The sequence below is a fragment of the Podarcis vaucheri genome (assembly GCF_965113315.1).
Source record: "Podarcis vaucheri genome assembly, chromosome: 1".
Taxonomy (NCBI): domain Eukaryota; kingdom Metazoa; phylum Chordata; class Lepidosauria; order Squamata; family Lacertidae; genus Podarcis; species Podarcis vaucheri.
In genome coordinates, this window is record NC_138759.1 from 72,656,166 (window position 1) to 72,670,752 (window position 14,587).

Below are 14,587 nucleotides of genomic sequence, written 5' to 3' on the forward strand. Positions count from 1 at the left end.
TGAAACTGCTCATAAGTTGAAAGTTAAGAAACACCCTGGTTGATACAACTATTACATATTCTACCACCACAGAAAGATGACTGGTTTCACAATGGGGTTTCTCCTAAAACAAACTGAACAGAAGATTCCAATGTAATTGGCATGGGCATGTGTACCAAATACTTTTTTCCGCCCAAGAAAAAGGTGAGTGGGGCTGGGGCTAAATCTAGTTCCTTACTCTCTTTCCCAAACAGTTGGTGGTGTGATTACAGGTTTTCTGCACAAGATTTACGAGAGCAGCAGAGGCTCCAACTGAACTGGAAAGAACCCTTTATGCAACCTCTGTTTGTGAGCAATTTAAAAGTGTTCTACATTCAAGTTACATTTCAACAGCCATGAAGTATCTGCTTGCAACAATTTAACAGAGCACTGTTTTACACCAGGATGGGTTGTCATCTTTTAATCAGACAGCTCTTGAGTTATTTTAGCCTGAAAATGTGTAAGCCCATATTACGGTTTCAGAAACTGGTCTCGTATCCCCTCCAAACTTTGATCCAGTGCTTAAAAGAAAATGGAAATAGACAGTGGAATTTCTCTTCCCATAAATGACTATATCCAGTGCTATTTTCTAGAAAAAGAGATGCCGGAGCTCACCATGAACTTCTTCCTTGTTCTCTTAGAATGGCAATGGTGCCCACCTGAGAGCTGCTGGAACTGAGCTCCTGCTGAAAAAAAGCCCTGACTATATATCCTATTTAATTCTAGCACCTGAACTTATGCAAGGGTATGTTTAATAACCTGCTTTATACTTTTGGTGAGGTGACAAAAACTGCAAATACAACCCAGTATTTAATGTCACAGAATAAGCCTGAATTATTTGGCTACATTTTGCGTCATTCATGTTGAACAGCATTCACAACTGAACAATCATGTAAAGGTTTGTACAGTTTAATAGTCACATAATGGTCAGTCATTTGTAAAGGGTATGGAAGGCAATTTGAAAAACATGACAGTTTAACTGATACATTGGGCAGGCACATAATCGGCCACTGGTGTATACAACTGGAACAGAAAAGAGGTTCTACCACAGTTCTGCAGATCTTGCATTAATTTTGTCAGTTAAAAGTGTACTGTGAGAATTAAATACTCATCTTTACATTTACACGTTATGCCATGAAAGCATATTTGCTTACAAACATATAAAAATACTTGTTAACTAGTTTGATAAGAAAATAATGTATAAAAGTATATAGCAAAAAACATTTAATCATCTGACAATGAAAAGAGAAAATTCATCTTTTTTTATCTTACATCAAAACAAAAAACAAAAAAACAGCTACAGGTTTAGTTTTCTTGAATCCCTTACCTGGAAAATACAAAAGGAAGACACAATTTATTCCAAACCATGGTGTAAAATCTTCTAAAACTGAAACAAATGCCCAAGTCCAGAGTGAGCACAGGTATTTGGCCACATAGTTGTAATAATAATAAATCCTGTAGCTGTTACTGGAGCCATAAAATAAATACAGTAGACTGTTGACCACTGAAAAAGCTGCAGCATAAACAAGAGCTGAAACACACAAAAAATCTTTACTGACAATGAAATTCAGTGTATTGGCTTCCTGTAAGGCAAGCTGAATTTTGAAGTCTAACCTACTAAAGGGTAAAACCTTCAAATCCACTTTTTTAAAAAATACTCTACATTTTGATCAGAGGATTCCCTCTCAAGTGTGATTAATACAGATGTCACAAGTGGAAAAAATACCCATACCAGCAATGCTTAAGCTTGACTTCAATACCTTGTTTAATATTGTTTTGTTTCCTTTGTGAATAAAACTCCACAAGGTGCAAGCTTCTTGACACAAGAGGAGAAAGAAACCGGGAAGTATTAAAAGAAGCCTTAGTGTTTTGACATCTGCCCTGAGATGACTAAGATGTCTTCTAGACTGGGTCAGCCTTGTTCTTTTAGCCTAAGGCTACTTTGGTGACCATTTATACGACATGCACATATAAGGCTAGACAAAACACCGAGACACATAGAAAGGTAGGCAGAAAGGTAGAATTAATCTGGCAGTTGACAGCTTGGTTCAGAGGATTCTTAGAAGATGACACAATGACATCCTTTCTTGTCCTTTTCCTTCCTTGTCGGCTCTGGGGAAGGAGGGCATTCTTGCTCTTGAAATTTCCTGTGAATGAAGAAAAAAATGCGCATAGAAACAATACACTCCAGTCCAGTGCACTTCCATATATAAAAGGGACACTAACTTTGCTTTTCAACTGACCCTAGATTCCTCTGCTAAAAAATACAGCTGCATTGTCAATACAGACTATTGTCCATTTCTCTTAATATACATAGGTCTGAAGATGAAAGCAGATTTCAACTTTTAGGAATATGTGTGATATTACTGCAGCAATGCAGCAAGCCGCCGAGGTATTCGAGGGAATAAAGAGACCCTTTTAGCTCCCAGACTGATGTGTTTTGTGGAGATCCAATCAGGTTTTGTGGAGCATTCACTGTTGGCAATACTTGAAATGTCTCATCCTAGCCTCTTCTCCCACAGCATGGTGCCTTCTGCCAATGCTTGGTTGGAAAGGACTGTAGAAACAGTCTAGGTTGAAGGCTTCACCCCTTCTAGAGGCCAGATGCACAGCAACAGCTGTCCCATGGCATAGAAGTCCCTGGAGTATCCTAATACACACTGGTGTGGGTGCAGCTTGATCGTATAATGCTGTTGATTGCTAGAACTCAAAATAGCAACATAGACAACACATCCCAACAGGAGTATTACTGAATGAAAAATGTGCTCAAGTTAAAGTAAAGGAGTCTGATGTGCGTAGCTTTTCAAGATATCTTACATTAAACAGCAAGTGTTCCTGCTTATAACACTTGTCTTTTTGTTATTAAAGACAGGAAGCTTGAGATAGCGAAAGGCTTTTCATCTACCCTGATAGACTATGAACAAGAGAAGTGCTCACTTTACGCTTTCCTGGCAATGTCAGGCTAACAGAAAAACTACATATCCTCATTGAGGAGATTTTTAGAAGGTGAACTGACAGTAAGAGCTGTTCGACAGTGGAATTTGCTGCCAAGGAGTGTGGTGGAGTCTCCTTCTTTGGAGGTCTTTAAGCAGAGGCTTGACAACCATATGTCAGGAGTGCTCTGATGGTGTTTCCTGCTTGGCAGGGGGTTGGACTCGATGGCCCTTGTGGTCTCTTCCAACTCTATGATTCTATGATTCTATTCTATGATTCTATAACTGAACACAGTGTTGTCCTGAAGGAAAAGGGTAGTACAGTTATACCTCAGGTTGCATACGCTTCAGGATACATATGCTTCAGGTTACAGACTCCGCTAACCCAGAAATAATACATCGGGTTAAGAACGTTGCTTCAGGATGAGAACAGAAATCGTGCTCCAGTGGCGCGACGGCAGCAGGAGGCCCCATTAGCTAAAGTGGTGCTTCAGGTTAAGAACAGTTTCAGGTTAAGAATGGACCTCCGGAACGAATTAAGTACTTAACCCAAGGTACCACTGTACTGTACAAGAACAAGCTGAGTCAGTGCCCAGTGTCAATGTTGCAGTTCCACAATACATTGTCTATAACAACACAGGGGTAAAGATATTATATAGGACAATTCACGCTGGAACTCTTGGCAACATTAACATTCCCCATTACATGATACTGTTAAATGACCCAGTCATACTGTGACAACAGTGTCAAGGTGGATACATTTAAACAAGACGCAAGGGAAATTGCTACACATCTGCCAAAAGAAAAAAGAAAAAGTATGTGTTCCTATGTGCCTCACATTAATTCTAGTGTTACAAAAACATAGTAGTTTACATTTTGTTACAGTATTCAGGCACTTTCCCTATACAGAAATATCAAAGGGAAGCTGTGTTTCTTTTCTTTCTTTCTTTCTTTCTTTCTTTCTTTCTTTCTTTCTTTCTTTCTTTTTATTAAAGTGCATTTCAATATATTTACAATACATGGGCTTACCTTATAACTCTGACAAGCTCATGAAAAGCTTGGTCTACATTCAGTCGTATTTTTGCTGATGCTTCCATATATGTTACCTTCAGCTGCCTTGCTAGTTGTTGACCTTCCTCTTGCGTTACCTGAAAACAAACCGAGATAGGATACACATTCAGCAATCTACTGGTGCTTTCCAATGGACTGACTTACCTGATGAATACTCTCATCACCTACAGCAATTTTTGCATATTGCCGGCACTGCAGTCCAGTGCAAAGGCTTCTTCAACTCTGGTCTTTGTCAATATGTTATTTGAATACAAATGTGTTTTTAAAATTTAGAGCCCAAAGCTCTGTGTGTTTAAAAATGTGAAGACAGAGCCTAAGAAGGCTTAGAATCAAACTGTCTCCACATAAACTTTGAATGTAGAATTCATACACAAAAGTGTTGCAACTAAACACTGGCCTCAGATCAGTAGCCTGAATGTTGAAGTGACTGAGAAGATAACAAAAAATATGGTATCTAGCCCAGCATCCTGCTTCTCCATAGCAGCCAGCTAGCTGCTTTGAAAAACAATATTAGCAGGGCATGAAAATAATGGCTCTCTCCTGGGCTATGGTCCCCCAGCAGGTGGTGTTCAGTAGCATACTGCCTCTGAAGCTGGAGGTAATTTATAGGTCATCATGAGTACAGTGGTACCTCGGGTTACAGATGCTTCAGGTTACAAACACTTCAGGATACAGACTCTGCTAACCCAGAAATAGTACCTTAGGTTAAGAACTTTGCTTCAGGATGAGAACAGAAATCGCGTGGTGGCGGTGGGAGGCCCCATTAGCTAAAGTGGCACCTCAGGTTAAGAACAGTTTCAGGTTAAGAACGGACCTCCAGAACAAATCAAGTTCTTAACCCGAGGTACCACTGTAGTAGGCAATGCACTGTGGAACTGAAACTTTAACACTGGGTCTAAATTGAGTTCTTGCTCCACTTCCTCCAATAACACCTACCTTCTACCTGTGCAGCCCAAGTCACTATGCTAAAAAATTGGAATATTAAAACTATTAGGAATATTTGAACTACTGGATCCTTCAGTTACTGGATCCTACAAGGAAAGCAGTGCCTTTATTAGGCGACATTTCTCTCAGCACATAATTAAGTGACCTCCCTCGTTCCTGCTGGGGACATTTGTAACAGACATGTCCCTCTTTAAGGAGGTATGGAAGAGGGTGCACTATTTACTTAAAAGATTTCTTACCAACACTTTTTCATAAGGTCCCAGGCGGGGTTAAAACAACAGAAAGTGTGCTTACAAGCTATTGCCATTAGAAAACACATAAAACCATTCATAAATTAAAAAGGAAGGTATGGCAAGCCACTCCACCTGACCCACATTAGTTACTATTCCAGTACTGCAGCTTCCCTAAATAAATTTGCCTTGATGTGCATGAATTTCCACATAATGTCATTGGTGGTATCCAATCTAACTCAGTGTGTCAGTGCAAGGGGAGGAGGTATGTTGCACAAGCAGAAATCCTTGCATTGACCAAACAAGTTAAGTGAATGCCACTCATTGTGTTCAGTGTATTCATTGTATGGCAAGTTATATGCCATAGGATTCAGCTACCTCGGAGCTGAGCACAGCAGACGGACATTTGTTTAGGGTTCTGGAATAGTCTTGATAATGTGCCAGCTCTCAAAGTACTTTTCAAGTTGTAAATAGTGCTTGAATTGTTTGCAAGATCCAAACAGATGGGAAATAAGAGTGCATACTTGTTCATAAAAGTGACAACTTGACTTCTTGCATTCAGAATGGAAAACCCCCTTTTACTAGAGGTTACACTAGCTATTAAGAGATGGTCCTCCTGGGCACACTCTCATGGGATGAGTAATTGTTGGTATGGCAAGTGTTGTAAACATAATGGAAGAGAGACTCATGCCTTGATAATGATGTCATGGATCATTGTCTCATCCTCATAGATTTTGACCTGAATCATTCATATGGCAATTACTCAGGGAACAAGCTGAGTTAACGTAGAAAGTGCAACATTATAATCAGGAAGACGAGTTTCCTAAGCCACTTCCTAAGTATCAAGCCTCTTTATGGGAACATGTATGTATCCACTACAGATGCCCTTATCTTAGCACCCCATTCCTCCAAACAAGGACTGTCAGATCTCCTTTATAGCCGCTTGATGCTAAATGTCATTGACAAAAGGGATTTGTTCATCACCAGAGTGTCTCCTCCCAAAAAAACTACAGATCAGTCATATGGAAAGGGATAATTCACAATAATGGTTTGGCCTACCAATTTCATGAGAGCATATCCTGTGGCCTAATCCAGCTGACTGTGGAATTTATTGTCACAATCATCTTCTTGCTATTACTGGTATAAGAAAACTGCCTTATACCATGTCAGACCACTTTATCTAGCTCAGGAATGTCTAGATTAGAGATAGGCATATGGCTTCAACCCAATTCCACATGGTATCAACCTCATCCTATGTGGCCATTAATCTTATTTCATGCTGATGTCAATGAGGGGTGAAATGGGAATAGCAGAAAGAGAAGGGGTGCCCTGACCACATTTGGTTCCATCTCTGCCAACGTTTGGCTCTGATCCCACCAACTATTGCTGGCTTGGGTTCCATGGCCAATTATCCCAGAAGGAATGTGGCTCTCAAGAGAGAGAAAATGTTCTACAATTCCAACCTGCCCTGTTAAATAGTGGCTCTCCAAGGTTTGAAACAGGAGTTTTTCCCCAGTGCAAAGATGCCAAGGATTGAACTTGGGGACTTGCATGCAAAAGTTATGCCACCGAGTTACGGAAGTTCCCTCGAAAAAGGGAGGTCCCTTTTTCAAACTCTGACTATTGCCAATAGGTTACCTGTCTCTGATGGTCCAGGTCTGCTTTGTTGCCAACTAGAATCATAGGGAATTCATCACGATCTTTTACTCGAAGAATCTGCCTTTGAAACTTATAGATTTCTTCAAAGCTGGAATAATAATAATAATAATAATAAATAAACAGCAGTAGCATGCTAAGAATCCACAGCTTCACAGTTAAGGATTGCCTAAGGCCATCTAACAAGTATTTGCTGCAGAGATGAGATGCAAACTGAAGATAACACATACAGACCCACCAGCCCAGCAGGTATCCCAAGACCATGTATTCAACCACTAGAATTGTGTTACCTTCCTTTAAAATGCCAACATGATTTTGAAAAACTCTTGAGTTCCACCCCCCACTCGCTAAAAAAGTGATTTATCATGTGGCAGGGGGACTGTTTTTCAAATAACACAAGTCTGCAATTCTCTTGAGCAGGCAGAACTCTGGATTCTGACCCTACAGTTAATTCAGGATGTTGCAAGCCACAACCCCATGTCAGTGTTATTCTAGCTCTGCCACTACACAATACAGGTATTGATGCACGTTTTGGAGCAATTTTGTTTTTTGCCTTACCTTCCTCTATCTGTGACTGAGAAAACAAGCAGAAAGCCTTCTCCTGTCCGCATGTACTGTTCCCGCATAGCTCCAAACTCCTCTTGGCCTGCTGTATCTAGGACTAGGCAAATCAAGAAGCTAGTTAATTTTACAGGCTAGCGAGGTGGGTGGGGGGATGTGCCTTAAAGCAGCAGAGCTCAGGAAGGGGCAGATGTTGTTCCCATCCCATGCCTGCCCTGTTTAACCTTATAAATTAACCCTACACCCCTGCCTAGTGTTGGCAAGCCAGCAAGAATCAATTTAATATACAGATACCCACATCTGCTTTAGCCTCTAGCTTCTATATTAAGAGTAGAAAACTGTACCACAAAAGAAAGGGAGAAAGGCTTGGTCTAGTAAATGGCTAGATCACAAAGTTATTACAGTCTCTATACAAAGTTAAGGAAAATCAGTTTTAGTACCTGTATCAACAAGAGAGCAAACATACATTCTATAAGCCAGTGCAAATTATGTAGAGGGTCAATCATCATCATCAACAACAACTTACTATCCAATCTTGCTGCCCTCTCATCTATCACACATTGTTTTGTGTAAGAATCTTCAATTGTTGGATCATAATCTGTAACGAAGTAGGACTGCAGAGAGAAAAGAAAAAAGAGAGTTACTTTTAAGTCCGGAGAACCCGCAAATGATCTTTCTCAAGTATAGTTTCCATCTGCATAGAGAATGAATGCAACCTTCGCTGACACCTTGCAAGTAGTTTCCTGGGGACTGATATAGCCATAAACAATGTGACCGTATACCGACCCCCAGGGTGAGCAGCAAGGTTGTGAGAAAAAAATGGCTCCAGGATTACACTAAGAATGGTGATACTACTATAGTCTAGCTATATAGATGTAACTGACAATGCAAAATTAATCTGGAATAATTTGTGGAGAAATCCGATTTAGATAACCAAAAAATTTCAGAGGGTTACATTCCAGAATGTTTGTATCACTGCTACCCAGGAATGGCTGAATTATAACCAGCCACGTGGGTTCCTATAGGCAGCAGTCTTGCTTCCCTAACAGTGCAGTGCAACTATGTGGGTTACATAAAGATGCTGAGCTTGGTTCCAAGCGCTACCACCACCTGTCTCTTCACTTTTCACAACCAAGGTCCTGCATATCCAGTATTTGACTTGGAATTGTAGGTGAACAATGACTTTTAGCAGGCCCAGGGGACTGGAGAGCAAGAAAGGAAGATATGGACACGGACACACTGCCATGATTAGGTTCCTTGACTGCTCAGGCTCCGAGTTCCAGGATGCTCTTGAGTTCTGAAGTTTTGATACAGCAGTGTGACTAGGATCACTTTGTACAAATTCCAGCTTGACAACCTTTTGGTGTTCTCTAGGTAAGACCAATACATTCTTCTTGGCAGTAGCAAAGTTTTAAGTACTTGAAAATTTGGCGGCCTATCTGCTGATGAGAACAAAATGATGGGAAGCAATCACTCCTGCATTGGATTCGCATTCATTTGTCAGGTGCTTTAAGACAACATAGCTTGCAGTCACCCACAAGCATTAAAAAGATAGAACCCAAGAAGCCAGGAAAGCAACAGAGCCACACACATACCATCTCGCCAACCACCACTGCTGAGTGTAAGCTGTGAGGGGTGAGTTTATGCAGAGTGATAAACAATGCAATCAGGGGCACAGACCCTAGTATATTAATCCTCTCTCTCTCTATATATATATATATATATGAGAGATTATTATTACTTTCTGATATTATAAATATTTGCATATTTAAGCAATTATGCAATGAAAGAAAATGTTTGAATATTTGTATATTTAAGTTTAGGGACGTTTTTAATATTTAATGCTGTATTGTTTTTAACACTTGATTGGGAGCCGCCCAGAGTGGCTGGGGAAACTCAGCCAGATGGGCGGGATATAAATAATAAATTAGTATTTTTATTATATTAAGTTCAGTACATTTTTTTTAACATGGCAAAAACTGTTGTTAATGTCACATCAAAAAGAAATAAATAATAAATATAGTAATAGTAATAGAATTTATAAACTGCCCTATACCCAGAGGTCTCAGGGCATTTCACAAAATAAAAAAAACAAAACCACAAAATACATAATCAAAATAAAAAGAACAATCCAATAACCACCCCCCATATGAACACTTATACATGCATACAGATCATCCCGTGTACACATTTAGACAGATGATATGAATACTGGGTGCAATGCCTGCTCATCTATGTGAAAGTAAGGTGCAGTCAGAGCCCATCATCCAGCTTCTTGGAACTTATGGCTCTCGAGAGAAGAAACCTCCTTACAGTCAGGAAATATGTGTCCTAGAAATGAGCCCCAGTACTGCGTAGTCTGTGCTTCAGATGTGAAAGTGTCTAAGGCCAAAACTACAGTCAAGAAAGGGCAGTATAGCTTACGGTTCCCCTCTGAAGGAAGTCGAGTTGTTCCAAATTAAACTCAGAATGCAAGTTAGGGAGTAAAAAGCTTGCTTTGAATCCTGTGCTTTAAGATTGCTACACATACCAAGGAAACAAGTAATTCAACAGCCACCCCGCAAGGAAGCCATCATACAAATGCTTCTAAGGATGATCATATATGGAAGCACTCCCACCCCAGGAGGGAACACGACTTGACAATGTCAAGTAAATGAAGGGAGGAAAAAGGCATTTCATCGAGATGATAGAGAAGCAACAAACAGACCTGGCAAGAGCTCGCAGACAGTGGGTGGGAGGTGGGGAACGGCCAATGCAATCATGACAAAGATGAGAATGCAACAGTCCCCCTCTGACCAAAAGGGCTGTAACTATGAAGTCTTTCTATAGCTTCATATTCATGACTCCACAAGCTGTGAATGAGTCATTTAATCAAAATTGTTTGACTAAACCTGTCAGAACAGATGTTAGGATTATTCACAGAATTTAGTTCAAAGCTCAAGTTATTACACAGGGACTTTCCTGGTGTGGCTGTCTGTCAGTCGTTCCCTACCTCCCACTCTTCTTCCAATTCATGTAACATGAAGGCAACCATTTTGACAACCATTAAGGGCCTGGCTTCTTTGCTCATAGGTGAGCCCAGGAAGGTAACTTCTACAGAGTTTCAGCAAGACGCTGCAAGTTGTGGACAGGCCTTCAAATAGAGCAGCCTGACTCAGGTATAAAACAGCTACACAGGCTTTCCCTCAGCAGTCGTTAGCAGAACATACACTCAGGCATTTGGGGCCTTTGAAGCTTTTGTACGCTTTTATGGCCAGTGGACAAAACAGAAACACTGGAGGTACTATAAAGTACTGGAGAAGCTGGAGGTGTACCATTCTGTAGCAGACCTTCCAAGCAGCATCACTGAAGTTCAGCCTCAACAACATGCTGACAAAATGATAGCTAAACTAGTCAGTTTTCTTAAAGCTTGACTCTACCAAAACTGAGAACTTTTTCCTCCTACCCCTTACCATCACTTTCAGTTGTTCTTGATAATACTGATGTTTGTTCACCAAGTTCAGAATCTTTAAAGGACTTGGATATTTGGACTTTATTAACATTTTAATTCATTCTTCTGTTTCCTGCACTGAATGGAACATTCTTCTTGTTGGTTTTCTTTCTCTCTTAGCCTTTCCACTCCGACTTCAATCCTGCAGCTTGCTATTTTCGGCTCATATTATTCCTTTGCACCAGTTTCTTCACTGAATCCCCTGACTTTTAAAAGTTATTGTACTTGCTTGAAATGTCTCCACAGTTTTCTCCTGTATATCTATCTGCTCTTTTCTTCCTATACACTCCTCCCTGAACTCTACAACTTTCAAGGTACCAATATTCTAACCCAACTCGCTGTTGATCTCTTACCTATGTTTCCACCCCACCCCACACAGCTACTTTGGAATGCCCAGTGACATCCATTTTAGAATCTCTATAAGACATCTCATTGGCTTCTCAACCCTTACCTCCCCGATATCTTTTATTTTAACTTTCTCCAAAGTCAGGATTCAAGTCTCCTTGAAGAGGTGGGATATAAATACATTAAATAAATAGCTAGCTGTTATGGTATAAGCATACAAGCAGGGCCCATGCTATGTTTGCTTTTGTAAAGCACCTAGCAATTTTAGATGCTTTATAAAAACAGAGCAAAACCCCAAAATATAGGTTGCAATCTTGTAACCAGGTATGAACTGGCAAAAAGCAGCCATCACCACTCTCTCAGCTTCTTCTCTTTTTTTTAACTTTCTGTATTCCCTCCGAGTGTGAAATGGCTTTCTGAACAAAAGCTCTCTTAGAATTTAACTTTAGACACTTGTTGACGAGAGCAGTAAGGTAGACAAACAGACCTCTTTGGGGAGGGAAGAAGAAGAAGAAGAAGAAGAAGAAGAAGAAGAAGAAGAAGTAGTAGTAGTTTGGATGTGATATCCCGCTTCATCACTACCCTAAGAAGTCTCAAAGAGGCTAACAATCTCCTTTCCCTTCCTCCCCCACAACAAACACTCTGTGAGGTGAGTGGGGCTGAGACACTTCAGAGAAGTGTGACTAGCCCAAGGTCACCCAGCAGCTGCATGTGGATGAGCGGAGACGCGAACCCGGTTCACCAGATTACGAGTCTACCGCTCCTAACCACTACATCACATTGGCTCTCTGAGACTGGGTACTGTGTTGTTTTCACATGCTCCTGCCAACCACATTTCTGATTACAAGAAGCCAAATCAACAGGGCTTCCCCTGAAACATGTAGAGTGGATGTGGAACAAAGCAATACCCCATCATGACCACCACAATGAACTGGACCCAGTACCATGTTGTCAATCAATGCAGTTGGAACAGCATTGGGGTGGTATGATCAGAACTACTGTCTGCCTTCCGTCAGAAAAACAATCTCATTGCCATATTCTGAGTCAACTGAAGCTTCCAAACACTTTTCAAAGGCAGCCTCAACTAGGGCACAGTACACAATATAATTTGGGTGTAAGTAGAGTATAGAGTATGAATAACCATGGCCAGGTCTGTTTTCTCCAGAAAGGGAAGCAGCTGACATAATCAACTGAAGAGAGACCCTGACCACTGCTGCCACTTTGACATCCCATAAAGGTAAAGGTAAAGGTACCCCTGCCCGAACGGGCCAGTCTTGACAGACTGTGGGGTTTGTGCGCCCATCTCACATTTATTGGCCGGGGGCCAGCGCTGTCCGGGGACACTTCCGGGTCACGTGGCCAGCGTGACATCGCTGCTCTGGCGAGCCAGAGCCGCACACGGAACGCCGTTTACCTTCCCGCTGGTAAGCGGTACCTATTTATCTACTTGCACCCGGGGGTGCGCACTCAATTCCAAAGGAGTCATACACGGAAAACTTGATTTTTAAGGGGAAATGCAGCCCTGGCCAAACGTAACTCCAACTCCTTAACTGATTTTACTTCTGTCTTTTCAAGAAGAATCTTTAACCCTCACTGACTTCAGGTTTGCACAATCACACTATACACCTTACTGAGTTATAGCATCCAATTATTGAATAGTTAACACATGTTCATTACTTATGCAAATCCCCAAGACAAAGCAACAGACTAAATAAGGAAAACTAGCTATCTTCTGCCGATTAGCAGTGAAAACATGGGGGCACCAATGACCTCTCTGCAATAGAAGGTGTGACTCTAGGGCCCCATATACACTACACATTTAAAGTAGTATCATTCCCGTTTAAACAATCATAGTAAAGGTAAAGGTAAAGGTACCCCTGCCCGAACGGGCCAGTCTTGACAGACTGTGGGGTTTGTGCGCCCATCTCACATTTATTGGCTGGGGGCCAGCGCTGTCCGGGGACACTTCCGGGTCACGTGGCCAGCGTGACATCGCTGCTCTGGCGAGCCAGAGCCGCACACGGAACGCCGTTTACCTTCCCGCTGGTAAGCGGTACCTATTTATCTACTTGCACCCGGGGGTGCTTTCGAACTGCTAGGTGGGCAGGCGCTGGGACCGAACAGCGGGGGCGCACCCCGCCGCGGGGATTCGAACCGCCGACCTTTCGATCGGCAAGCCCTAGGCGTTGAGGCTTTAGCCCACAGCGCCACCCGCGTCCCAAAGAATCATAGCTTCTCCCAAAGAATCCTTGTAATAGGTGTTAAGTGTTGTTAAGAGAGGCCCATTGAAAATTTATGTTTTAAAAAAGAGAACACAAGAGAGACACACACACACAACCATGCACAAAACGAAAAACAAACACAAACTCATCTCACATTCACACGACAATCAACACCAATGCATTCAACCTAATTTGCACATACAGATTGATCTATGCCATCCAAATGTCTATGTATGCATTCAAACAAAATATGCTCAGTTGTAGCAAGGGCATTATGGTATTTAGACCATTGATGGTGAGCACTTACCCTTCTAAGCTCAAAGTATAAATCACTTAGCAACCATATAGGCTCATAAAATCCATTGTTGTCCTGCCATTTGTCCCCATCCTGCAGGGATATAATTTTAAAGGACACTAACACCTGCAAATATCAATGATTTTGCAAGTACAAGATTCATAGGGACAGCAACGTCAGACCAAAAAGGAGATATCACTGGAGATATAAATGAACCTTGCAGCAGGGAGCAGCCCTCGTGGCGGCAGCAATGTCAAATACCTACAATGAGTTATTTCCAGAATTATAGTTTCAGTATCTACCTGAGGCCTTCTAGCTGATGCGCCCAACCACTTTAGAGCCCTGTCCATCCTAGCTTATTAAGGCTAACCAGGGTGGGATGACTGAACAGGCACAGCATTGCAAATATCCTATCCACATCCTCAGGCCATTGTAACTAGAAATGATCCTACACCAACCACACAAATGATGAGGTTTTAAACATTCTGCCTACTTGGGATAATTAAGACCTTTAGGGAGATGCCTCAGTTTCAACACAATGGGTGGTTGCATTAACATAACTCTCCTACTCAGATCAAAGTCCATGTTAAAAAACACACACTTTATTCTCAACATTTTAAAGGTTCACTTCTCCACCCAACAGCTTTCCTACAAAGAAATACATGTTTCACATTCATGCAAAGTCACTGCCATGGTGGCATGCAACCAGAAAACATGAGTACCTATTTTCCTGGAGTCGAAGCAGAAGGCAAAGCTACATAGACAGTTAGAAAGACACAGAGAGCAAAGATTTGGTGTGTATCTGTTCAGGCAGAAATTCC

At 41.4% G+C, this 14,587-nt stretch overlaps 1 protein-coding gene across 1 annotated transcript in view; it reads right to left on the minus strand.

The window, feature by feature from the left end:
• Positions 1–911: 911 nt before the first annotated feature.
• RRAS2 (RAS related 2) overlaps positions 912–14,587 on the minus strand; it is a 32,904-nt gene continuing 19,228 nt past the window's right edge. Inside the window, exons 2-6 of the mRNA XM_082216082.1 lie at positions 7,941–8,028; positions 7,412–7,514; positions 6,836–6,944; positions 3,981–4,099; positions 912–2,165 (exon numbers count right to left, since the gene is read on the minus strand). Coding sequence (XP_082072208.1) covers positions 2,078–2,165; positions 3,981–4,099; positions 6,836–6,944; positions 7,412–7,514; positions 7,941–8,028 — 507 coding nt within the window. The 3' untranslated portion in view covers positions 912–2,077. The remainder of the gene's footprint in view (positions 2,166–3,980; positions 4,100–6,835; positions 6,945–7,411; positions 7,515–7,940; positions 8,029–14,587) is intronic.